Genomic DNA, 27,885 nt, shown 5'->3' with positions numbered 1-27,885 from the left:
TACAGGTAGTACATTATACATTATACAGGTAGTACATTATACATTATACAGGTAGTACATTATACATTATACAGGTAGTACATTATACATTATACAGGTAGTACATTATACATTATACAGGTAGTACATACTCCTACAGGTAGTACATTATAGATTATACAGGTAGTACATTATAGATTATACAGGTAGTACATACTCCTACAGGTAGTACAATATACAGCTAGTACATTATAGATTATACAGGTAGTAAATTCTCCTACAGGTAGTACATTATGCAGGTCAGTCACATGATGTAACAGGACGTGGCCACCAATAAGGACTTTCTCATAGAGAAACAGTATAAAAGCTTGACACTGGTGTTATGTGTAGTTACCTCAGGAGAGGTGAATCCCAGGTACTCCCAGTCCCACGATGTGGCAGGGAAACTGAAACATTCAATATAGAGCTTGGTAAAGAAAAGATCTGTAAAAATAACCCTGATCTGTCTAGTGGATGTTTACTGTCTATTGGGGACAAATCAAAGTTCACCACTTAATGTTTACAGTTATGTACTACTTATGTTACATTTTCCACTCTCTTGATACAAACACCTTCCTCCCCTCCTTCCCTCGCTCCTCTCTCTGTCCCTCCCTCCTGTCTCCGTCCCTCCCGCTCTCCCTCCTCTCTCTCCGTCCGTACCTCCCTCCCTCCTCTCTATGTCCCTCCCTCCTGTCTCCGTCCCTCCCGCTCTCCCTCCTCTCTCTCCGTCCGTACCTCCCTCCCTCCTCTCCCTGTCCCTCCCTCACTCTCTCTCTCACCTATGGAGCGATTTCAGTGGCAACAGAAATTGTATTTGAATTCCATAATTTAGAATTTATATTAGGATATTGAATTATAATGTAATATTTTTGCATTTGTAATGCACAAGTTGAATCATTGAATTCATAAATTCAACTTTTATATCATGATTTGAAACTGAACTGAATTGAATATTGCATTCAGTTGTAAAATTCTATTCTATTTCAATTTAATTGAATATTCAAAGTTGATATTTATAGATTCAGTTTTCATTTGGTAGATATTGCATTCATTTTCTGTGTATCAAGTTTCCAAACTATAATTTCAAGTTGATCAAAGTTTCATATATTCAGCTTCTTAGATGCATTCAGATTCAGTTTTTCAAATTCAGATTCAACACCAGAGACAACATCCTGGTACTTTGCCAGCCAGGAGAGATAGAGGAGAACAGATGGAATCAAACGCTCGCTGTGATAAACAGAAACTTCTGGTGGTTTCTGGAGCCAAAGTGGGATGTCAATTTATTTTTCTTCCAATGAATTTGGCTTTGCATTTGAACCTTTTTGGCTATACGCTATTATGACCCCATTCCTGAAAGCTAACACTCTCTGGAGCATGGACATGCCTTCTGTTCCCTTCTATGATGATCACAGGCTGCGTTAGAAGGGAGTGTCACAACAAAATAAAACATTGGCCCCCATAAGAATATACAGTAGTTGAAATTCCCTGTCATAGACCCCCAGCGGTTGAACCAGCGCAACTGTAGATCCGAGTCCAGTGGCACCATTGTAAAGGACGTCATGCTGCCTGCTTAGCGAGTACCGCTTCAGCTCATAATGGAGACTCGAACTCGGGACTTCTGCCTTGAAAACACACGTGCCCACCCTCCTGAGGCATTCCAACCCCATCGTGCTATTGAAAAAGGCCTTCTTCAAATGTGCAAGGGGCGACCACTTCAGGCTGAGGAGTGAGTTTCAAAGATCCCCATCTGCTACACTAATAGAATCTTCAAGATCCAGCAAGGTTACTCGCGTGGTTTGGTGATCCATGCTTATGTGATGAGAATCTTGCCTGAGACCTGAAGACGTGTTAGTTTGACCTGTGTTAGTTTGTGTTAGACATAGTCCAATTTCAAGCAGTGGCGGACTGGCCATCTGGCATTTCGTGCAAATGCCTGATTGGCTGGTCCATTTTTTGCCCAGTGGGCCGGTCTAAAGGCATTGGTCCTGTGACTTGGATGGGTCTCATCAAGGAGGAGGTCAAAGGTGGATGAAGTGTAACAAAGGTGGTTCGGTGACCACGCTCGGGTGATGACTAACTTGTCTGAGACCTGAAAAGTCGCATTGTCTGGCACACAGGAGACCTGGGTTAAAACCCCATCAGTCAAACTAACACGTCTTCATGTCTCAGCCAAGGTTGCTCATCACATCCCGCACGCTTGCATGAATGGTTTGCTACACGCGGTGATTGCGAGGCTACTCATCATAATAGCTCTGGTGGTTTCTGAAGCCAAAACGGTTCAAACACTACAGCCAAATTCATAAAATAAATTAAACATGCCACATTGGCTTCAGAAACCACCAGAAGATTCTGTTTACCACAGTCTGTTCACCTCTACCTCTCCTGGCTGGCAAAGTACCAGGATGTTGTCTCTGGTTTTGAATTTTAATTTGAAAACTGCATCTGAGAAGTTGAATATATGAAACTATAATTAACTTGAAATTATAGTTTGTAAACTTGATACACAGACAATGAATGCAATATCTACCATATTGAAACGGAATATATTAATAAATAATTTGAATATTCAATATTCAATTGAATTGAAATTAAAATGTTAAACTGAATGCAATATTCATTCAATTTAGTTTCAAATAATGAAATACAAGTTCAATTTATGAATTCAGTGGTTCAAATTAAATTAAATTAAATATCCTAATACAAATTTCGAAAAATGATAAAATTCAAATACAATTTATGTGGGCACAGAATTGGCTTCATTTTCACCTCCTCCTAGGTACTTCAGGTGAGTCGCTAGGGGCGACCCCTCTAGCCACTGAGGCCAGGAACTCCTCTCTCTTCTGCTGTACCAGACAGGCAGCGCTGACGATCTTATGACACGGCGTACGCAGGTAGGGACGGTTCACCTTCTGAGCCAAGTCCTCCACCGCCATCTCCAGATCAGTCTGGGGGAGAGAGAGGGGAGGAGGGGAGAGACATAAAGAGAGAGAGGGGAGGAGGGGAGAGACAAAGAGAGAGAGGGGAGGAGGGGAGAGACAAAGAGAGAGACATAAAGAGAGAGAGAGAGAGAGAGAGAGAGAGAGGGATGAAGAAAAGTAAAGAGAGGGTAGCTGAAACAGCAACAAAAAAGCTTATTTATCTCTCTCTCACACACACACACACACACACCTACCTGCATGAGTTCAAAGATCTCCTTCTGTGTGCTGTGAGGCTGGAGGAAGAATCCGTAGGGGTAGGAACACTTCAACACACGACGTGTCTTCATCAACTCACACACACCGTCCTCCATAAACCTGGTGTCTGGAGGGGAGCCCTCACCTAGAGGGGACACACACACACACACACACACACACACACACACACTGCTGTCAGACACACACAGTCCTCTCCCTCCATCGTCATATGAAAGCAGAGGCAGGGAAAGTCTCTGGACTATTCTGAATGTGTTTCTAATGAGAAAGTGAGGTAGGTAGGTCAGAGACTCACGTCCAGTGAAGGCTCTACTCAGCTGTTCCATCTTCTGTTTGGCTGTTTTCAGTAGTCTCTGTTCTAACTAGAGAGAGATCACATTTTAGAAAACGAAATTTGGTAGACATCATGAATACGCTATTCTATAGCTGTGTTTCCTATATACCTTATAGCTGTGTTCCCTATATACCTTATAGCTGTGTTTCCTATATACCTTATAGCTGTGTTCCCTATATACCTTATAGCTGTGTTCCCTATATACCTTATAACTGTGTTTCCTATATACCTTATAGCTGTGTTCATGGTTCTTATAGCTGTGTTCCCTATATACCTTATAGCTGTGTTCATGGTTCTTATAGCTGTGTTCCCTATATACCTTATAGCTGTGTTCCCTATATACCTTATAGCTGTGTTTCCTATATACCTTATAGCTGTGTTTCCTATATACCTTATAGCTGTGTTTCCTATATACCTTATAGCTGTGTTCCCTATATACCTTATAGCTGTGTTCCCTATATACCTTATAGCTGTGTTCCCTATATACCTTATAGCTGTGTTCATGGTTCTTATAGCTGTGTTTCCTATATACCTTATAGCTGTGTTTCCTATATACCTTATAGCTGTGTTTCCTATATACCTTATAGCTGTGTTTCCTATATACCTTATAGCTGTGTTCCCTATATACCTTATATCTGTGTTTCCTATATACCTTATAGCTGTGTTTCCTATATACCTTATAGCTGTGTTTCCTATATACCTTATATCTGTGTTTCCTATATACCTTATAGCTGTGTTCATGGTTCTTATAGCTGTGTTTCCTATATACCTTATAGCTGTGTTTCCTATATACCTTATAGCTGTGTTCCCTATATACCTTATAGCTGTGTTTCCTATATACCTTATAGCTGTGTTTCCTATATACCTTATAGCTGTGTTTCCTATATACCTTATAGCTGTGTTCATGATTCTTATAGCTGTGTTTCCTATATACCTTATAGCTGTGTTCATGGTTCTTATAGCTGTGTTCCCTATATACTTTATAGCTGTGTTTATGGTTCTTATAGTTGTGTTTCCTATATACCTTATAGCTGTGTTCCCTATATACCTTATAGCTGTGTTTCCTATATACCTTATAGCTGTGTTCCCTATATACCTTATAGCTGTGTTCATGGTTCTTATAGCTGTGTTCCCTATATACCTTATAGCTGTGTTCCCTATATACCTTATAGCTGTGTTCCCTATATACCTTATAGCTGTGTTCCCTATATACCTTATAGCTGTGTTCCCTATATACCTTATAGCTGTGTTCCCTATATACCTTATAGCTGTGTTCATGGTTCTTATATCTGTGTTCCCTATATACCTTATAGCTGTGTTCCCTATATACCTTATAGCTGTGTTCATGGTTCTTATAGCTGTGTTCCCTATATACCTTATAGCTGTGTTCCCTATATACCTTATAGCTGTGTTCCCTATATACCTTATAGCTGTGTTCATGGTTCTTATATCTGTGTTCCCTATATACCTTATAGCTGTGTTCCCTATATACCTTATAGCTGTGTTCATGGTTCTTATAGCTGTGTTCCCTATATACCTTATAGCTGTGTTCCCTATATACCTTATAGCTGTGTTCCCTATATACCTTATAGCTGTGTTCCCTATATACCTTATAGTTGTGTTTCCTATATACCTTATAGCTGTGTTCCCTATATACCTTATAGCTGTGTTCCCTATATACCTTATAGCTGTGTTCCCTATATACCTTATAGCTGTGTTCCCTATATACCTTATAGCTGTGTTTCCTATATACCTTATAACTGTGTTTCCTATATACCTTATAGCTGTGTTCCCTATATACCTTATAGCTGTGTTTCCTATATACCTTATAGCTGTGTTCCATATATACCTTATAGCTGTGTTCCCTATGTACCTTATAGCTGTGTTTCCTATATACCTTATAGCTGTGTTTCCTATATACCTTATAGCTGTGTTTCCTATATACCTTATAACTGTGTTTCCTATATACCTTATAGCTGTGTTCATGGTTCTTATAGCTGTGTTTCCTATATACCTTATAGCTGTGTTTCCTATATACCTTATAGCTGTGTTCCCTATATACCTTATAGCTGTGTTTCCTATATACCTTATAGCTGTGTTCCCTATATACCTTATAGCTGTGTTTCCTATATACCTTATAGCTGTGTTCCCTATATACCTTATAGTTGTGTTCCCTATATACCTTATAGCTGTGTTTCCTATATACCTTATAGCTGTGTTCCCTATATACCTTATAGCTGTGTTTCCTATATACCTTATAGCTGTGTTTCCTATATACCTTATAGCTGTGTTTCCTATATACCTTATAGCTGTGTTTCCTATATACCTTATAGCTGTGTTCCCTATATACCTTATAGCTGTGTTCATGGTTCTTATAGCTGTGTTCCCTATATACCTTATAGCTGTGTTTCCTATATACCTTATAGCTGTGTTCCCTATATACCTTATAGCTGTGTTCATGGTTCTTATAGCTGTGTTCCCTATATACCTTATAGCTGTGTTCGTGGTTCTTATAGCTGTGTTCCCTATATACCTTATAGCTGTGTTCCCTATATACCTTATAGCTGTGTTCCCTATATACCTTATAGCTGTGTTCATGGTTCTTATAGCTGTGTTCCCTATATACCTTATAGCTGTGTTCCCTATATACCTTATAGCTGTGTTCCCTATATACCTTATAGCTGTGTTCCCTATATACCATATAGCTGTGTTCCCTATATACCTTATAGCTGTGTTCCCTATATACCTTATAGCTGTGTTTCCTATACACCTTATAGCTGTGTTCCCTATATACCTTATAGCTGTGTTTCCTATATACCTTATAGCTGTGTTCCCTATATACCTTATAGCTGTGTTTCCTATATACCTTATAGCTGTGTTCATGGTTCTTATAGCTGTGTTCCCTATATACCTTATAGCTGTGTTTCCTATATACCTTATAGCTGTGTTCCCTATATACCTTATAGCTGTGTTTCCTATATACCTTATAGCTGTGTTCATGGTTCTTATAGCTGTGTTCCCTATATACCTTATAGCTGTGTTCCCTATATACCTTATAGCTGTGTTCATGGTTCTTATAGCTGTGTTCCCTATATACCTTATAGCTGTGTTCCCTATATACCTTATAGCTGTGTTCATGGTTCTTATAGCTGTGTTCCCTATATACCTTATAGCTGTGTTCCCTATATACCTTATACCTGTGTTCATGGTTCTTATAGCTGTGTTTCCTATATACCTTATAGCTGTGTTCCCTATATACCTTATAGCTGTGTTCCCTATATACCTTATAGCTGTGTTCCCTATATACCTTATAGCTGTGCTCCCTATATACCTTATAGCTGTGTTTCCTATATACCTTATAGCTGTGTTCCCTATATACCTTATAGCTGTGTTTCCTATATACCTTATAGCTGTGTTCATGGTTCTTATATCTGTGTTCTCTATATACCTTATAGCTGTGTTCCCTATATACCTTATAGCTGTGTTCCCTATATACCTTATAGCTGTGTTCCCTATATACCTTATAGCTGTGTTCATGGTTCTTATAGCTGTGTTCCCTATATACCTTATAGCTGTGTTCCCTATATACCTTATACCTGTGTTCATGGTTCTTATAGCTGTGTTTCCTATATACCTTATAGCTGTGTTCCCTATATACCTTATAGCTGTGTTTCCTATATACCTTATAGCTGTGTTCCCTATATACCTTATAGCTGTGTTTCCTATATACCTTATAGCTGTGTTCATGGTTCTTATATCTGTGTTCTCTATATACCTTATAGCTGTGTTCCCTATATACCTTATAGCTGTGTTCCCTATATACCTTATAGTTGTGTTTCCTATATACCTTATAGCTGTGTTTCCTATATACCTTATAGCTGTGTTTCCTATATACCTTATAGCTGTGTTCATGGTTCTTATATCTGTGTTCTCTATATACCTTATAGCTGTGTTCCCTATATACCTTATACCTGTGTTCATGGTTCTTATAGCTGTGTTCCCTATATACCTTATAGCTGTGTTCCCTATATACCTTATAGTTGTGTTTCCTATATACCTTATAGCTGTGTTTCCTATATACCTTATAGCTGTGTTCCCTATATACCTTATAGCTGTGTTTCCTATATACCTTATAGCTGTGTTCCCTATATACCTTATAGCTGTGTTTCCTATATACCTTATAGCTGTGTTCATGGTTCTTATATCTGTGTTCTCTATATACCTTATAGCTGTGTTTCCTATATACCTTATAGCTGTGTTTCCTATATACCTTATAGCTGTGTTTCCTATATACCTTATAGCTGTGTTTCCTATATACCTTATAGTTGTGTTTCCTATATACCTTATAGCTGTGTTTCCTATATACCTTATAGCTGTGTTTCCTATATACCTTACAGCTGTGTTCCCTATATACCTTATAGCTGTGTTTCCTATATACCTTATAGCTGTGTTCATGGTTCTTATAGCGGGTATAGTAGTGCATGAAGCGGTTCAACTCCTGAAAACTCTTGTGCTTCTTTTCCGCCTGAAAACACACAAACACACTGCTGTCAAACACTTCAATGTAAAATGTCACAGTGTGTGCAGAACTAGTGTGTGTGTGTGTGTGTGGGTTGGTTGGTTCTTCTATCCTTGTGGGGACCTAAAATCCCCCAGAATCCATAGTAAAACAAGGAAAATTCTCCCTCGTGGGGACATTTCCCAAGTCCCCATGAGGACAAAGGCTATTTTAGGCTTAGGGGTTAGGTTTAGGGTTAGGGTTACAATTAGGGTTAGAATGATGGTTAGGGTAAGGGGTTAGTGGTTAGTGGTTAGGTTTAGGGTTAGGAGTTAGGTTTAGGGTTTGGGTTAAGGTTATGGTTAGGGAAAATAGTATTTTGAATGGAAATTCATTTTAGGTCCCCAAGAGGATAGAAGAACATAACGTGTGTGTGTGTGTGTGTGTGTGTGTGTGTGTGTGTGTGTGTGTGTGTGTGTGTGTGTGTGTGTGTACCTCTCCAGTCATCTCTTTGGACTGCTCTTCTAGCTGTGTGATAACTTCGTAGCGTGTACAGCGGTAGTATCCTCCGGTTGAAGAGCTGTGTTTCTTCCACTCTTCCAGACAGATCCAGCAGAAATCATACTTACACTGCAGACAGAGAAACAGTCATTTTACATACATGGTTAATAACCCTGTCTTAATGATTAAATATGGTGTCCCACAAGGTTCTATGCTGGGACCATTTAAATCTTCCTCGATGCCATTAAAAGGTAGTGAAGCTGGTGTGTGTGAGGTGTGTGTGTGTGTGAGGTGTGTGTGTTTGTGAGGTGTGTGTGTGTGTGAGGTGTGTGTGTGTGTGTTTGTGAGGTGTGTGTGTGTGTGTGTGTGTGTATGTATGTGTGTGTGTGTTTGTGTGTGTGTTTGTGAGGTGTGTGTGTGTGTGTGTGTGTGTGTTTGTGAGGTGTGTGTGTGTGTGTGTGTTTGTGAGGTGTGTGTGTGTGAGGTGTGTGTGTGTGTGTGTGTGTGTGTGTTTGTGAGGTGTGTGTGTGTGTGTGTGAGGTGTGTGTGTGTGTGTGTGTGTGTGTGTGTGTGTGTGTGTGTGTTTGTGAGGTGTGTGTGTGTACCTTGGCACACTGCATGTGGTTACAGCCCTCATTCTTCTGTATGGGAGACTTGCAGTTGGCACAGGGTTTAGAGTTGGTCAACAACCACAGACAGTTAGCTGCATCCTCATACGACTCCGATACACCTGCCACTGGATACACATATACACACATCACAAACACGCACACACACAAACACACACACACCAAACTCAGCATATACAAACATGCGTTTATCATAACATACTGTGTGTGTGTGTGTGTGTGTGTGTGTGGGCTCACACTCTTCTGGCTTCATCTCTGAGACTTTCTGCAGCCACATCCTCCATGTCTGACAGTCACACGGCTCATGGGCCTCACCTAGACACTCCCTGGACAGAGAGAGAGATGGAGGGAGAGAGAGAGAGAGAGACAGAGAGAGAGAGAGAGAGAGACAGAGAGAGAGAGAGACAGAGAGAGAGAGAGAGAGACAGAGAGAGAGAGAGAGAGACAGAAAAGAGAGAGAGAGAGAGAGAGAGAGAGAGAGAGAGAGAGAGAGAGAGAGAGAGAGAGAGAGAGAGAGAGAGAGAGAGAGAGAGAGAGATGGAGGGAGAGAGAGAGATGGGGAGAGAGAGAGAGAGAGAGAGAGAGAGAGAGAGAGAGATGGAGGAAGAGAGAGAGATATGGAGGGAGAGAGAGAGAGATGAGGGAGAGAGAGAGAGAGATGGAGGAAGAGAGAGAGAGAGAGAGAGATGGAGGAAGAGAGAGAGGGAGATGGAGGGAGAGAGAGAGAGAGATGAGGAAGAGAGAGAGAGAGATGGAGGAAGAGAGAGAGAGATGGAGGAAGAGGAAGAGAGAGAGAGATGGAGGAAGAGAGAGAGCGAGAGAGAGAGATGGAGGAAGAGAGATAGAGAGATAGATGGAGGAAGAGAGATAGAGAGATGGAGGGAGCGAGAGAGAGAGAGAGATGGAGGGAGAGAGAGATGGAGGAAGAGAGAGAGAGAGATGGAGGAAGAGGAAGAGAGAGAGAGATGGAGGAAGAGGAAGAGAGAGAGAGATGGAGGAAGAGAGAGAGAGATGGAGAGAGAGAGAGAGCGAGAGAGATGGAGGAAGAGAGAGAGAGAGAGATGGAGGAAGAGAGAGAGAGAGATGGAGGAAGAGAGAGAGAGAGAGATGGAGGAAGAGAGAGAGAGAGATATGGAGGGAGAGAGAGAGAGAGAGAGATGGAAGAGAGAGAGAGAGGGGAAGGGAGAAAGAGGGAGAGAATGTCAATGTATAATTCTCTAAGTTTGAGACCTTTCCTCATGAAAGGTGCGGGGGACAATGATCAATGAGAGAAAGGGAGTGAGAGAGAGACTGATTACTTGACTGACGGTCTGTCTGTGTGTGCGTGTCTGTCTGCCTGTGTGTGCGTGTCTGTCTGCCTGTGTGTGCGTGTCTGTCTGCCTGTGTGTGCGTGTCTGTCTGCCTGTGTGTGCGTGTCTGTCTGCCTGTGTGTGTGTGCGTGTCTGTCTGCCTGTGTGTGCGTGTCTGTCTGCCTGTGTGTGCGTGTCTGTCTGCCTGTGTGTGCGTGTCTGTCTGCCTGTGTGTGTGTGTGTGGGGGTGTGTGTGTGTGTGTGTGGGGGTGTGTGTGTGTGTGGGTGGGTGTGTGGGTGTGTGTGTGGGGGTGTGTGTGTGTGTGTGTGGGTGTGTGGGTGTGTGTGGGTGTGTACCAGCAGAAGAGGTGTCCCTTGCCACAGTCGACAGCAGGGGAGGGCAGCAAGGGGAACCCCAGGTGGTTGACCCCTGGACCAGGTCTGGTCAGTCTGACTGCTCTCTCACACCGCACTGCTGGACACCACCGGATAGACGGGTTGTTCTCTACGAACGCCTACAGAGAGAGGGACAAACACACACACACACACACACACACACACACACACACACACACACACACAAGGAGGAAAGATATCAGAGATAAGATGCTTTGAGAGAGAGACGTGTGTGTGTGTGTGTGTGTGTGTGTACGTTTGTGTACCTTGATGTCAAACTGCAGGTATCGTTTGTCCATCTCTCTGGAGACAACACTCTCTATAACCTCAACTGGCACCAACTGGTAACAGTCATAGGCAGGACAGAATATGTTATGCGCTTCCCCCTCCTGGATCTTCACATTCAGAAACCTGAAACACATCATTTTACATCACATTACATCACACTACATTACACTACATCACATCACACTACATTACACTACATCACATCACACAACATTACACTACATCACATTACATTACACTACATCACATTACATTACACTACATTACACTATATTACATCACACTACATTACACTATATTACACTACATTACACTACACTACATCACATTACACTACATTACACTACACTACATCACATTACACTACATTACACTACATTACACTACATTACACTATATTACATTACACTACATTACACTATATTACATCACACTACATTACACTACATCACATTACATTACACTATATTACATCACACTACATTACACTATATTACATCACACTACATTACACTATATTACACTACATTACACTACATCACACTACATTACACTATATTACATCACACTACATTACACTATATTACACTACATTACACTACATTACATTACACTACATTACACTACACTACATTACACTACATTACATTACATTACACTATATTACATCACACTACATTACACTATATTACATCACACTACATTACACTATATTACATTACACTACATTACACTATATTACATTACACTACATTACACTACACTACATTACACTATATTACATCACACTACATTACACTACATCACACTACATTACACTATATTACATCACACTACATTACACTACATCACATTACACTACATTACACTACATTACACTATATTACATTACACTACATTACACTATATTACATTACACTACATTACACTATATTACATCACATTACATTACACTACATCACATTACACTACATTACACTACATTACACTATATTATATTACACTACATTACACTATATTACATCACACTACATTACACCACATCACATTACATTACACTACATCACATTACACTACATTACACTATATTACATCACATTACATTACACTACATCACATTACACTACATTACACTACATTACACTATATTACATTACACTACATTACACTATATTACATCACATTACATTACACTACATCACATTACACTACATTACACTATATTACATTACACTACATTACACTATATTACATCACACTACATTACACTACATTACACTACATTACATTACATTACACTACATTACACTACACTACATTACACTACATTACACTACATTACACTACATCACATTACACTACATTACACTATATTACATTACACTACATTACACTATATTACATCACATTACATTACACTACATCACATTACACTACATTACACTATATTACATTACACTACATTACACTATATTACATCACACTACATTACACTACATCACATTACATTACACTACATCACATCACACTACATTACACTACATTACATTACATTACACTATATTACATTACACTACATTACACTATATTACATTACACTACATTACACTATATTACATCACACTACATTACATTACACTATATTACATTACACTACACTACATCACACTACATTACATCAAATTACATCACATCACATTACATTCAATAATGCAAGAGCAAGCCAAGTGATGTGGCTTGTTCTTGCTGTTACTGTATATTCATCTGCCTTCCAGATTGTGTGTATTATTTTCACAGTTTATACGTTTGTATTGTAATGTGTGTCCTGTAGGACTGTGGATTTCCACCCTGTGAGTGACGTACCCTTCCCAGCAGGCTCGGCAGAACTCATGGCCACAGGAGATGTCTATTGGGTCTTCAAACACCGAGATGGAACACAGGCAGATCCCACACTGGAGGGAGACAGACACACACACACACACACGGTCAGAAATATACATCACACACACACACAGAGACACAAACACACACACTCACGCAAACAACCACACACACACAACCACACACACACACCCACATCCACATCCACACACAGCAGGACTAACCCACACTGCTGGAGGAACAAGAGAAGAGCAGTTTATTTTGAGTGCGTCAGTCGGATCTCTATGACATGGGAGGTTGGACTCATAAACATGATTTAGGTTTGGACTAGAGCCCGGCTAGGTCAGTAGAATCAGCTAGGCTGGAACAAAAATGTGCAACCTGGACCAGAGTGACATGTGACTCACCGTAGCTCCTCCCTCCTCCCCCGGGGTGAGGCAGCTGTCGGTCGGGGAGGTGAGGGTGAGGGTGAGGGGGGAACGGGGGGTACGGGGGGAGGGCAGGGTGTCCCAGGCATTGTACCCGCTGGGCGGGAGGGTGGGCATTAGGACCCCGGAACGCTGGCAGCACCCCTCAGAGTCACTCATCCAGGCTTCCAACAGTTTCTCCCTATCCCAGTCTGTTACACAGAGAGAGAGACAGTGGTTAGAGCGAGAGACACACACGCCTTCAACAGCTCCTACATGTCCCAATTAGATGTACAGAGACAGGTTACACGCACGCGCACACGCACACACACACACACACCGTGTGCTCTGAGCAGGGCCTCGGAGGTGAAGAGAGGAGCTTGGAGCATGTCCGCTGTCTCCACTATCAACATGTCCTTCAGTCTCCTCAAGTCCTGCAGCTTCAAACCCTCATAAGGCTACGGTGGGGGTGAGAGAGAGGGAGGGAGAGAGGGAGGGAGAGAAGGAAGGTGAGGGGGAGAGAGCGGAGGGAGAGAGATTAAAAATGTCTAAAGCTTCAGCAGGGAAAATATGAGATGAAAAACCATATCAGTATTCTGCAGCTGCTTCATGAAAACAAAAAATGATATTTTTGGTCTTAATCTATGATTAGGGTTAGGCATTAGGGTTAGCAGTGTGGTTAAGGTTAGGATTAAGGTTATGATTTGATGAATGTGTGGCTGTGCCAGCTAGTGACCACTATGCAGAGCTGCCTCCAGAACCAGATTCATGACGAAAAACGCTAACATGGGTGGCTTGGGTGTGTACCTCACCTCTTTGTGGCGCAGCGTGCTGCCGGGTGTGTGTGTGTCGGTGTGTGTGTGTTGTGAGAACACCATCATGGCTTCAAGGCACAGGGCCAGGTGTGTTTGCTGCTGTCTCTCTGCGTGGTCACACGGGGTTAACTTCTCCTCGTCCTCCACAAACAGGTCTGACCCGGCCTGGACCAGGAGCTAACACACACACACAAGAGGAGGTGGATGCAAGGGGAAGGAGAGAGAGGGAGAGTTAAAAGATGGGAGACAAGATGCAAAAACCATCATCAGCCACAATTCAACTTCATCTCAGAACCAATACCCATAATATCAGTCTCTCTCTCTCTCTCTCTCTCTCTCTCTCTCCTTCTCTCCCTCTCTCTCTATCCCTCTCTCTCTCTCTGTCTCTCCCTCTCTCTCTATCCCCTCTCTCTCTCTCTCTCTCTCTCTCTCTCTCTCTCCCTCTCCCTCTCTGTCTCTCTCTCCCTCTCTCTCCACCTCTCTCTCTCTCTCTCTCCACCTCTCTGTCTCTCTCTCTCTCTCACCTCTACACAGTCTCTCTCTCTCTCTCTCTCCACCTCTCTCTCTCTCCCTCTCTCTCTTCTCTCTCTCTCTCTCCACCTCTCTCTCTCTCACTCCACCTCTCTCTCTCCACCTCTCTCTCTCTCTCTCTCTCTCTCTCTCTCTCTCTCTCTCTCTCTCTCTCTCTCTCTCAATTCAATTCAATAGACTTTATTGACATGGCAAGTAAAATTACTTACATTGTCAAAGTATACATATAACAAAAATGGTGGGACCAACAGCAATAGTAGTAGTGGAAATGGGATTACCATTAACAGCAACTACAACAACAATATTAATGAGAATAACAATACATTAAAGCAATAGTAGTCGACCAATCTCAACATGACTGAGAAGACACATTACATGGTATAAAAGCCAAAACAAAACAGGAAATATTATTGACATTACATTACATTTTTCACTGGCTGTCCCTCAGGTTGTGGCAGGAGGACACATATTTGGCTGCCAAAATTGCACACTTTGGCTTTTCACCCAATAAATATTTGATTTTTTCTTCCTCTTTTATAGTTTCAAATTCTTTGTACTGAATGATAATTTTGGGAAAGAACGATTCTCTTAGGTCTGAGTATTTGTCACAGTGTAATAGGAAATGCAGCTCTGTCTCTACCTCTCCCCGGGGGTAGAGTGAGCACAGCCTGTCCTCTCTGGGCAGCCAGGTTTTCCTGTGACGACCGGTCTCTATAGCCAGACTGTGCTCACTGAGTCTGTACCTAGTCAGTGTTTTTCTCAGTTTTCTATCAGTCACAGTGGTCAGATAGTCTGCCACCATGTACTGTCTGTTTAGAGCCAAATAGCATTGAAGTTTACTTTGATTTTTTGTGGTGTCTTTCCAATAGGTGATATATTTTTCTTTTTGCTTTGTGATGATTTGGTTGGGCCAGATTTTCTGAGTGCTGTCCTGAGGCTCTATGAGGTTGGTTTTGGTTAGTGAACTGAGCCTCAGAACCAGCTGGCTGAGGGGACTCTTCTCTTGTTTCATCTCTTGACATAGTAGAGCTGTGTGATGGAATGTTTTGGGGTCACTTGTTTTTAGATGGTTGTAAAATTTGATGGCTCTTTTTTCTATTCGAATAAGGAGGGGGTATTGGCCCAATTCTGCTCTACATGCGTTATTTGGAGTTTTTCTTTGCACTTGCAATACAGTCTTGCAAAACTCTGCATGCAGTATTTCGATTGGATGTTTGCCCATTTGGTGAATTCAGTATTAGAGAGCGGACCCCATACTTCGCTGCCATATAGAGCAATTTGTTCGATAACTGATTGGAACATTTTGAGCCAGATTCTAATTGGAATTTCGATTTTAATATTCCTTTTAATGGCATAGAATGCTCTTCTTGCTTTGTCTCTCAGCTCATTCACAGCCATGTGAAAGCTACCTGTGTTGCTGATATTTAGTCCTAGATATGTGTAATTTTTGGTGTGTTCTAATAGAACTGTGTCCAAATAGAATTTATATTTGTCATCCTGATTTCCGGACCTTTTTTGGAATATCATTATATTCGTTTTTTTTAGATTAACGGTCAGGGCCCAGGTCTGACAGAACCTGTGTAGATGATCTAGATGCTGCTGTAACCCCTCCTTAGTGGGAGACAGTAGCACCAGGTCATCTGCGTACAGCAGACACTTGATTTCAGTGTTGTGTAGGGTGAGACCAGGTGCTGCCGATTCTTCTAATGTTTTTGCCAATTCGTTAATGTAGATGTTAAATAGTGTTGGACTTATTGGGCAGCCCTGTTTCACTCCACGTCCCTGAGAGAAGAAGTCTGTTTGCTTGTTGCCGATTTTAATCGCACATTTGTTTTTAGTGTACATTGATTTAATAACATCATATGTTTTCCCTCCAATACCACTTTCTATTAGTTTGTAAAAAAGACCTTCGTGCCAAATTGAATCAAATGCTTTCTTGAAGTCTACAAAACACGAGTAGATTTTGCCTTTGTTTTGATTTACTTGTTTGTCAATTAGAGTCTGGAGGGTGTAAATGTGGTCTGTTGTACGATAATTTTTTACAAATCCAATCTGGCTTCTGCTTAGGACGTTGTGTTCATCAAGGAAATTATGTAGTCTGCTGTTTATGATACTGCAGAGAATTTTCCCCCAAGTTGCTGTTAACGCAAATTCCTCTGTAATTATTTGGGTCAAATTTGTCTCCATTTTTATAAATTGGTGTGATCAATCCTTGGTTCCAAATATCGGGGAAAATACCTGCAGTTAGGATAATGTTGAAGAGTTTGAGTATAGCCAATTTGAATTTGTGGTCTGTATATTTGATCATTTCATTTAAAATACCATCAGCACCACAGGCCTTTTTGGGTTGGAGAGTGCAAAGTTTTTCCAATAATTCTTGTTCTGTAATTGGGGTATCTGTCACGATCGTTGAACGGAGTAGACCAAGGCGCAGCGTGATGAGCAAACATACTTTATTTTCCAAAGTGATAACACGAACAAAACAATAAACTAATAACGTGACGTCCTAGGTTAAACAACCAACACGGAAACAAACCAAAAGGAACAAGATCCCACAACACCTGTGGGAACACAGCCTGTCTAAATATGGCTCCCAATCAGAGACAACCAGCAACAGCTGACACTCGTTGCCTCTGATTGGGAACCACTCTGGCCAACATAGAAATACAATACTAGACTGTGAACATAGGACAAAACCACATAGAATCTACACACCCTGGCTCAACATATAGAGTCCCCAGAGCCAGGGTGTGACAGTATCCACAGGATTCTGATAGTCTTTGACTGCTGATTCAAGGATTTGTAATTTTTCTTGTATATCTTGTTGTTCTGGGCTCTTTGTTATATTGCTGTAGAGGTTTGCAAAGTGATTTCTCCACATATCCCCATTTTGGATAGCAAATTCCTCATTATGAGGTTTGTTTAATTTATTCAAATTCTCCCAGAAGTGGTTTGATTCTATGGATTCCTCAATCACATCTAGCTGATTTCTAATGTGCTGTTCCTTTTTTGTTCTTAGGGTGTGTTTGTATTGCTTCAGTGTTTCCCCATATTGAAGACGTATATTTTTGTTGTCTGGGTCTCTGTGTTTATGATTAGATATATTTCTCAATGACTTTCTTAGATTTTTGCAATCATTATCAAACCATTTTTCATGATCTATTATTTTTGGTTTGCTCTTATGTTTCTTAAGATTAGCCAAGGAGGCTAATTTGTCAAATATAAAGTTTATGTTCCAAACGGCCAAATTTATACCTTCATTGGTGTAGGAGAATGTTAATGCTAAAAAGTTGTCCAGGAGAGATTGTATTTTTTGGCTACTAATTGCTTTTTGGTAGATATCTGTATTGTTTGCACTCCATCTATAGGTCTGTTTAGTACCATGTAATTTATTGGGCCGTGATGCTTCATGGTTGGGTTCTGCTCTTTTCAGATACACTGTGATTTTACTGTGGTCAGAGAGAGGTGTTAGTGGGCTGACTGTGAAGGCTCTGAGATACTCTGGGTTAAGGTCTGTGATGAAGTAGTCTACAGTACTGCTGCCAAGGGATGAGCTGTAGGTGTACCTACCAAAAGAGTCCCCTCTTAACCTACCATTGACTATGTACAGACCCAGTGTTCGACAGAGCTTCAGGAGCTGTACTCCATTTTTGTTTTTCACTTTGTCATAGTTGTTTCTAGGGGGGTATGTGGGGAGGGAAAGGTTGTTGCTTCCCGGTAGGTGTTTGTCCCCATGACTGTTAATAGTGTCTAGTTCTTCTGTATTTCTAGCATTCAGGTCTCCACAGACCAGCACATTGCCTTGGGCCTGAAAGTGACTAATCTCTCCCTCTAGAATGGAGAAACTCTCTTCATTGAAGTAGGGTGACTCTGAGGGGGGAATGTATATGGCACAGAGGAAGACGTTGTTATCTGTTAAGATAGCCTCCTTGTTGATTTTTAGCCAGATAAAGAATTCTCCTCTTTTGATCAATTCGATTGAATTAGTTAGTTCAGATTTATACCATATTAGCATTCCCCCTGAGTCTCTGCCCTGTGTGATTCCTTTTAATTTGGCGGATGGTACGATTATCTCCCTATAACCTAGTGGACAGCCAGTGGAAACATAACCTCTGCACCATGTTTCCTGTAGTACTACAATATCAACATCATCAATTTCTTTAAGGAAGTCTGGGTTTCTGCTCTTTAGCCCAAAAGCAGAGGACTAAATTCCAACATGCAACGTAAAAAGACTTCATAACAGTTTTTTCTTTACATTCAAAATGAGATAAACACTCACAATCCAACAAGAACTATTAAAATAGGATTTTTCAATTAAGGTAAACTCTTATTATGCAAATGTGATTTGTTTATCATTTAAGATAGTATTTGTGTCATGCCACTTGGGTGGATGTAGTGTGAGGATGGTGGAGTTCTTGTGCTCATCTTACCATGACCCTCGGCCTATCACATGTGAGCATAGTAGATTCAGCATTTGTTTGATGTCACTCATTTCGTTGGTGGGAGCTGGACCAGTTGCTCCTCTCACAGCTTGTGCATAGCTCTGTCTGCCGGGCTGTGGCTCCTCCAGGTGTGGGTCTGTGGTGTCCTGCTCTGTCCGCACCTTGGTTAGGAGCTCCTCTAAGGTGTGGATGTCTGGTTGCTGTTTGCTCACACTCTCCCTGAGCAGGACCACCTCTCCCTCCAGTGTGGTGAACTGATCCCTCATGGCAGCTATGGTGGTGAGGAGGGCCTGAGCCTGCTCTGCACTGAGGGGGTCGCTCTCCTCCTGGGGCGTGTCCTCCACTATGGTGGGAAGAGAGGTGCTGGATGTGCCTTTTTGGGTGGGGATAGTGGGGGTGAGGGTGGTGCTGGTGGAGTATGTCTTGTGGGAGGGCATGTCACTGGTGGTGTCCTTCTCTCTCTCTGCTCTCTCCTTAATGGTCTGAAAGTCTGTTTCAAACAGCCTAAGGTTACCTTGCACCATGACAGTCCCAGTCTTGTAGAGGTTGATTGTTATCATGGTGCTGTCAGGGTCATCTGTCTCTTTCACTTTCAGCTTCCACCCATTACAGATTCCCTCTTTCTTTACGGATGGGTAGTGAGAGCAGACTGCTGAGCGCCATGCATTTGGCTGGTCAGTGAGAAAGATGAGATTACTCACATCACCGTTTTTGTAGAGGTCTGTGAAAAGGGTTTCTGGCCTCCCCTTTAGTAGATTCTGTTTAAAAGCTTTCCTTGTTGTGTCATTTTTGGCCTCTGGAGGGTAGATAATGGACTCAGCGCTGAGGGGGAGTGGGGACATGGTGCCTGTGGGCTCTGCTACTACTGCTGCTGCTGCTCTGTTCTGCTGCACCGTTGCTATGGCAACCAGTTTTGTTTGTCTGCTGCTGTTGCTAGCTAGCTCCTGTTTAGCTCAAAAACCAGCAAAAAGAGTGAAAGATCTTCACACACAAAAACAGAAGATATGTTTAAAGTTGGAGTCCGTGCTTCTTTTTGATATACTCACTCAGTTTGGTTGTTTGATGTAGTTGTATTAACTCCCCTTGCTAGGTTTGTCCTAGCTCAATTTTCTGGCTGGCTTGTTAGCCTGCTGGCTAGGTTTTTGTTGTGTAGCTAGCTAGTGAGGGTCAAAACTTCTTAATTTGAGGCGCAAAGTTACTTTTTTTTCTATTCTGATTTAATAGAGTTGTTGTTCATCACTTCTTGCCTTGAATTCTTTTTAGATTCGAGTGTTTATCTCATTCTAAAAACAAAAAAACTGAAATAAATCAGGAGCTCATGTTGAGCATGACCTCTCTCTCTCTCTCTCACCTCTACAGTCTCTCTCTCTCTCTCACCTCTACAGTCTCTCTCTCTCTCACCCCTACAGTCTCTCTCTCTCTCTCTCTCTCTCTCACCTCTACAGTCTCTCTCTCTCTCTCTCACCTCTACAGTCTCTCTCTCTCTCTCTCTCTCACCTCTACAGTCTCTCTCTCTCTCTCACCTCTACAGTCTCTCTCTCTCTCACCTCTACAGTCTCTCTCTCTCTCTCTCTCTCTCTCACCTCTAGTCTCTCTCTCTCTCTCACACCTCTACAGTCTCTCTCTCTCACCTCTCCGTCTCTCTCTCTCTCTCTCTCTTTCTCTCTCTCTCACCTCTACAGTCTCTCTCTCTCTCACCTCTACAGTCTCTCTCTCTCTCTCTCTCACCTCTACAGTCTCTCTCTCTCCCTCACCTCTACAGTCTCTTTCTCTCTCACCTCTACAGTCTCTCTTTCTCTCTCACCTCTACAGTCTCTCTCTCTCGTTCACCTCTACAGTCTCTCTCTCTCTCTCTCTCTCTCTCACCTCTACAGTCTCTCTCTCTCTCTCTCTCTCTCTCTCACCTCTACAGTCTCTCTCTCTCTCTCTCTCTCTCTCTCTCTCTCTCTCTCTCTCTCTCTCTCACCTCTACAGTCTCTCTCTCAATTTCAATTCAATTTCAATTTAAGGGCTTTATTGGCATGGGAAACGTATGTTAACATTGCCAAAGCAAGTGAAGTAGATAGTAAACAAAAGTGAAATAAACAATAAATATTAACAGTAAACATTACTCAGAAGTTCCAAAAAAATTAAGACATTTCAAATGTCATATTATGTATATATACAGTGTTGTAACAATGTGCAAATAGTTAAAGTACAAATGGGAAAATAAATAAACATAAATATGGGTTGTATTTACAATGGTGTTTGTTCTTCACTGGTTGCCCTTTTCTTGTGGCAACAGGTCACAAATCATGCAGCTGTGATGGCACACTGTGGTTTTTCACCCAGTAGATAAGGGAGTTTATCAAAATTGGGTTTGTTTTCTACAGTCTCTCTCTCTCTCTCTCTCTCTCTCTCTCTCTCTCTCTCTCTCTCTCTCACCTCTACAGTCTCTCTCTCTCTCTCACCTCTACAGTCTCTCTCTCTCTCTCTCTCTTACCTCTACACAGCTCTTCATGCCAGCAGCAGCAGCGTAGTGTAGACTAGTGCTGTTCCTGTTGTCTGTAGCGTTAACGTTAGCCCTCTCATACTGTCCTCTGTCCAGCCTAGCCCCGGTCCAGCTCAGGATCATCTGGAAACACACACACACACACGATATTGTTAGCCCTGTCATATATTTGTGTGTGTATTATTTGTGTGTATTCTCTGTGTGTCTGTGTGTGTATACCTGTAGGCAGTCTGCCCTGCGTTGTTCATCTCTCTGTGGTCTGACTAGTCTGTGTGACAGCGCCCCCTCTGGCAGCAGCAGGATGTGCACTCCCTGACACAACACGTGCAGACATGTCTCATTCTGCATGTTACGCTTGTTAGGGTTACCCTCTTTACTGAACAGGAATGACCTGAGGGGGGGAGAGAGGGAGGCAGGAGGGGAGAGAGAGAGAGGGAGGCAGGAGGGGAGAGAGAGAGAGGGGGGCAGGAGGGGAGAGAGAGAGAGAAAAAGGTGGTGAAGGAGAACAAACGGAACATAAAATTCGACATACTAATTAGGATCTGGCTAAAAATATTTGAATCAGTTATAGAACCCATTGCCCTTTATGGTTGTGAGAATCTGCATGCAGAATTCTGCAAAAATATCCTCTGTGTACAACGTAAAACACCAAATAATGCATGCAGAGCAGAATTAGGCCGATACCCGCTAATTATCAAAATCCAGAAAAAAGCCGTTAAATTCTACAAATACCTAAAAGGAAGCAATTCCCAAACCTTCCATAACAAAGCCATCACCTACAGAGAGATTAACCTGGAGAAGAGTCCCCTAAGCAAGCTGGTCCTGGGGCTCTGTTCACAAACAGACCCCACAGAGCCCCAGGCCAGAAACACAATTAGAACCAACCAAATCATGAGAAAACAAAAAGAGAATTACTTGACACATTGGAAAGAATTAACAAAAAAAAACTGAGCAAACTAGAATGCTATTTGGCCCTAAACAGAGAGTACACAGTGGCAGAATACCTGACCACTGTGACTGACCCAAACTTAAGGAAAGCTTTGACTATGTACAGACTCAGTGAGCATAGCCTTGCTATTGAGAACGGCCGCCGAAGGCAGACCTGGCTCTCAAGAGAAGACAGGCTATGTGCACACTGCCCACAAAATGAGGTGGAAACAGAGCAGCACTTCCTAACCAAATGTATGACCATATTAGAGACACATATTTCCCTCAGATTACACAGATCCACAAAGAATTAAAAAACAAACCCAATTTTTATAAACTTCCATATCTATTAGGTGAAATAACACAGTGTGCCATCACAACAGCAAGATTTGTGACCTGTTGCCACAAGAAAAGGGCAACCAGTGAAGAACAAACACCATTGTAAATACAACCCATATTTGCTTTATTTATTTTCCCTTTTGTACTTTAACTATTTGCACATTGTTACAACACTGTATATAGACATAATATGACATTTGAAATGTCTTTATTCTTTTGGAACTTCTGAGTAATGTTTACTGTTAATATTGATTGTTTATTTCACTTTTGTTTATTATCTATTTCACTTGCTTTGGCAATGTAAACATATGTTTCCCATGCCAATAAAGCCCTTTGAATTGAATTGAATTGAATTGAATGATAGAGAGAGAGAGAAAGAGTGTTTATGAATGAGCAACAAGGAATTTGTAACATAGATGGAGAAGTGGGGCGGGAGAATGAAAGAGAAATACATAGATATATATACAGTGGGGAGAACAAGTATTTTGCAGGTTTTCCTACTTACAAAGCATGTAGAGGTCTGTAATTTTTATCATAGGTACACTTCAACTGTGAGCGACGGAATCTAAAACAAAAATCTAGAAAATCACATTGTATGATTTTTAAGTAATTAATTTGCATTTTATTGCATGACATAAGTATTTGATATATCAGAAAAGCATAACTTAATATTTGGTACAGAAACCTTTGTTTGCAATTACAGAGATCATATGTTTCCTGTAGGTCTTGACCAGGTTTGCACACACTGCAGCAGGGATTTTGGCCCACTCCTCCATACCTTCTCCAGATCCTTCAGGTTTTGGGGCTGTCGCTGGGCAATACGGACTTTCAGCTCCCTCCAAAGATTTTCTATTGGGTTCAGGTCTGGAGACTGGCTAGGCCACTCCAGGACCTTGAGATGCTTCTTACGGAGCCACTCTTTAGTTGCCCTGGCTGTGTGTTTCAGGTCGTTGTCATGCTGGAAGACCCAGCCACGACCCATCTTCAATGCTCTTACTGAGGGAAGGAGGTTGTTGGCCAAGATCTCGCGATACATGCCCCCATCCATCCTCCCCTCAATACGGTGCAGTCGTCCTGTCCCCTTTGCAGAAAAGCATCCTCAAAGAATGATGTTTCCACCTCCATGCTTCACGGTTGGGTTGTACTCATCCTTCTTCTTCCTCCAAACACGATGAGTGGAGTTTAGACCAAAAAGCTATATTTTTGTCTCATCAGACCACATGACCTTCTCCCATTCATCCTCTGGATCATCCAGATGGTCATTGGCAAACTTCAGACAGGCCTGGACATGCGCTGGCTTGAGCAGGGGGACATTACGTGCGCTGCAGGATTTTAATCCATGACGGCGTAGTGTGTTACTAATGGTTTTCTTTGAGACTGTGGTCCCAGCTCTCTTCAGGTCATTGACCAGGTCCTGCCGTGTAGTTCTGGGCTGATCCCTCACCTTCCTCATGATCATTGATGCCCCACGAGGTGAGATCTTGCATGGAGCCCCAGACCGAGGGTGATTGACTGTCATCTTGAACTTCTTCCATTTTCTAATAATTGCGCCAACAGTTGTTGCCTTCTCACCAAGCTGCTTGCCTATTGTCCTGTAGCCCATCCCAGCCTTGTGCAGGTCTACAATTTTATCCCTGATGTCCTTACACAGCTCTCTGGTCTTGGCCATTGTGGAGAGGTTGGAGTCTGTTTGATTGAGTGTGTGGACAGGTGTCTTTTATACAGGTAACGAGTTCAAACAGGTGCAGTTAATACAGGTAATGAGTGGAGAACAGGAGGGCTTCTTAAAGAAAAACTAACAGGTCTGTGAGAGCCTTAATTCTTACTGGTTGGTAGGTGATCATATACTTATGTCATGCAATAAAATGCTAATTAATTACTTAAAAATCATACAATGTGATTTTCTGGATTTTCACAGTTGAAGTGTACCTATGATAAAAATTACAGACCTCTACATGCTTTGTAAGTAGGAAAACCTGCAAAATCGGCAGTGTATCAAATACTTGTTCTCCCCACTGTACGTATAGAGAGGGAAAAGGAAAGAGTGAAACACACACAGGTTTACCATCTTTACAGAGGAGGAGCCATCTTTACAGAGGAGGAGCCATCTTTACAGAGGAGGAACCATCTTTACAGAGGAGGTACCATCTTTACAGAGGAGGAGCCATCTTTACAGAAGAGGAGCCATCTTTAAAGAGGAGGGGCCATCTTTACAGAGAATGAGCCATCTGTACAGAGGAGGAGCCATCTTTACAGAGCAGGAGACATCTTTACAGAGGAGGAGCCATCTTTACAGAAGAGGAACCATCTTTACAGAGGAGGAGCCATCTTTACAGAGGAGGAGCCATCTTTACAGAGGAGGAGCCATCTTTACAGAAGAGAAGCCATCTTTACAGAGGAGGAGCCATCTTTACATAACATGTTCCAAAAGCAGAGTGGACAGATGACAGACATTCCAGTTCCAAGTCAACATTATGCTGGGCTGCAGTAGTATCTCTCTCTGTCTACTGATCCATTTACTGATTACCTCCCCTTCATCCTCTACTCCCTCTCTCCTCTCCTCAATCTCTCTCCTCTCCTCTACACCCTCTCTACTCTACTCCCTCACTCCTCTCCACATCCCTCTCTCCTCTCTCCACATCCATCTCTCCTCTCTCTCCACATCCCTCACCTCTCTCTCCACATCCCTCACCTCTCTCTCCACATCCCTCACCTCTCTCTCCACATCCCTCTCTCGTCTCTCTCCACATCCCTCCCTCCTCTCTCCACATCCCTCCCTCCTCTCTCTCCACATCCATCCCCCCTCTCCACATCCCTCTCTCTTCTCTCTCCAAATCCCTCTACTCTCGCTACACCCCTCTCTCTTCTCTCTCCACATCCCTCTCCTCTCTCCAAATCCCTCTCCTCTCTCTACATCCCTCTCTCTTCTCTCTCCACATCCCTCTCCTCTCTCCAAATCCCTCTCATCTCCACATCCCTCTCTCTTCTCTCTCCACATCCCTCTCTCTTCTCTCGCCACATCCCTCCCTCCTCTCTCCACATCCCTCCCTCCTCTCCACATCCCTCTCTCCTCTCTCTCCACATCCCTCTCGCTTCTCTCTCCACATCCCGCTCTCCTCTCTCTCCACATCCCTCCCTCCCTCCTTTCCACATCCCTCTCCTCTCTCTCCACATCCCTCTCTCCTCTCTCTCCACATCCCTCTCTCCTCTCCACATCCCTCCCTCCTCTCTCCTCATCCCTCTCTTCTCTCTCCACATCCCTCTCTCTTCTCTCTCCATATCCCCCTCTCTTCTCTCTTCTCTCTCCACATCCCTCTCTTCTCTCTCCACATCCCTCTTCTCTCTCCACATCCCTCTCTCTCTTCTCTCTCCACATCCCTATCTCCTCTCTCTCCACATCCCTCTATCTTCTCTCTCCACATCCATCCCCCCTCCTCTCCACATCCCTCTCTCTTCTCTCTCCACATCTCTCTCTTCTCTCTCCACATCCCTCTTCTCTCTCCTCATCCCTCTCTTCTCTCTCCACATCCCTCTCTCTTCTCTCTCCACATCCATCCCTCCTCTCTCTCTACATCCCTCTCTCTTCTCTCTCTACATCATCCCTCTCTTCTCTCTCCACATCCCTCTCTCTTCTCTCTCCACATCCATCCCTCCTCTCTCTCTACATCCCTCTCTCTTCTCTCTCTACATCATCCCTCTTCTCTCTCCACATCCCTCTTCTCACTCCACATCCCTCTTTCTCTTCTCTCACCACATCCATCCCCCCTCCTCTCCACATCCCTCTCTCTCCACATCCCTCTCTCTCCACATCCCTCTCTCTTCTCTCTCCACATCCCTCTCTCTTCTCTCTCCACATCCCTCTCTTCTCTCTCCACATCCCTCTCTCTCTACATCCCTCTCTCTTCTCTCTCCACATCCCTCTCTTCTCTCTCCACATCCCTCTCTCTCTACATCCCTATCTCCTCTCTCTCCACATCCCTCTCTCTTCTCTCTCCACATCCATCCCCCCTCCTCTCCACATCCCTCTCTCTCCACATCCCTCTCTCTCCACATCCCTCTCTCTTCTCTCTCCACATCCCTCTCTCTTCTCTCTCCACATCCCTCTCTTCTCTCTCCACATCCCTCTCTCTCTACATCCCTCTCTCTTCTCTCTCCACATCCCTCTCTCTTCTCTCTCCACATCCCTCTCTTCTCTCTCCACATCCCTTTCTCTTCTCTCTCCACATCACTTTCTCTTCTCTCCCCACATCCCTCTCTATTCTCTCTCCACATCCCTCTCTCTTCTTTCTCCACATCCCTCTCTCTTCTCTCTCCACATCCCTCTCCCATCTCTCTCCACATCCCTCTCCCCTCTCTCTCCACATCCCTCTCCCCTCTCTCTCCACATCCCTCTCCCTCCTCTCTCCACATCCCTCTCCCTTCTCTCTCCACATACCTCTCTTCTCTCTCCACATCCCTCTCCCCTCTCTCTCCACATCCCTCTCCCTCCTCTCTCCACATCCCTCTCCCTTCTCTCGCCACATCCCTCTCTTCTCTCTCCACATCCCTCTCCCATCTCTCTCCACATCCCTCTCCCTCTCTCTCACATCCCTCTCCTCTCTCTACATCCCTCTCCCTCCTCTCTCCACATCAAATCAAATCAAATCAAATCAAATTTTATTGGTCACATGCGCCGAATACAACAAGTGCAGACATTACAGTGAAATGCTTACTTACAGCCCTTAACCAACAGTGCTTATTTTAAACAAAAAAAAGTAAGAATAAAACAACAACAAAAAAAGTGTTGAGAAAAACAAAGAGCAGAAGTAAAATAAAGTGACAGTAGGGAGGCTATATATACAGGGGGGTAACGGTGCAGAGTCAATGTGCGGGGGCACCGGCTAGTTGAGGTAGTTGAGGTAATATGTA

At 42.8% G+C, this 27,885-nt stretch overlaps 1 protein-coding gene across 1 annotated transcript in view; it reads right to left on the bottom strand.

Moving 5' to 3' along the window:
- LOC121572638 (ankyrin repeat and IBR domain-containing protein 1-like) overlaps positions 1 to 27,885 on the bottom strand; it is a 40,458-nt gene that overhangs the window by 2,431 nt on the left and 10,142 nt on the right. Inside the window, exons 4-19 of the mRNA XM_045222298.1 lie at positions 21,931 to 22,102; positions 21,703 to 21,834; positions 14,245 to 14,424; positions 13,773 to 13,890; positions 13,433 to 13,644; positions 13,008 to 13,096; positions 11,123 to 11,267; positions 10,818 to 10,975; positions 9,409 to 9,497; positions 9,148 to 9,278; positions 8,537 to 8,671; positions 7,982 to 8,068; positions 3,505 to 3,571; positions 3,191 to 3,336; positions 2,785 to 2,963; positions 374 to 425 (exon numbers count right to left, since the gene is read on the bottom strand). Of these exons, the coding sequence (XP_045078233.1) occupies positions 374 to 425; positions 2,785 to 2,963; positions 3,191 to 3,336; positions 3,505 to 3,571; positions 7,982 to 8,068; positions 8,537 to 8,671; positions 9,148 to 9,278; positions 9,409 to 9,497; positions 10,818 to 10,975; positions 11,123 to 11,267; positions 13,008 to 13,096; positions 13,433 to 13,644; positions 13,773 to 13,890; positions 14,245 to 14,424; positions 21,703 to 21,834; positions 21,931 to 22,102 (2,092 nt within the window). The remainder of the gene's footprint in view (positions 1 to 373; positions 426 to 2,784; positions 2,964 to 3,190; positions 3,337 to 3,504; positions 3,572 to 7,981; positions 8,069 to 8,536; positions 8,672 to 9,147; positions 9,279 to 9,408; positions 9,498 to 10,817; positions 10,976 to 11,122; positions 11,268 to 13,007; positions 13,097 to 13,432; positions 13,645 to 13,772; positions 13,891 to 14,244; positions 14,425 to 21,702; positions 21,835 to 21,930; positions 22,103 to 27,885) is intronic.

Source organism: Coregonus clupeaformis, chromosome 8, assembly GCF_020615455.1.
Source record: "Coregonus clupeaformis isolate EN_2021a chromosome 8, ASM2061545v1, whole genome shotgun sequence".
In the NCBI taxonomy this organism is placed as follows: Eukaryota; Metazoa; Chordata; class Actinopteri; order Salmoniformes; family Salmonidae; genus Coregonus; species Coregonus clupeaformis.
This window is presented reverse-complemented; position numbering and strand designations above follow the sequence as displayed.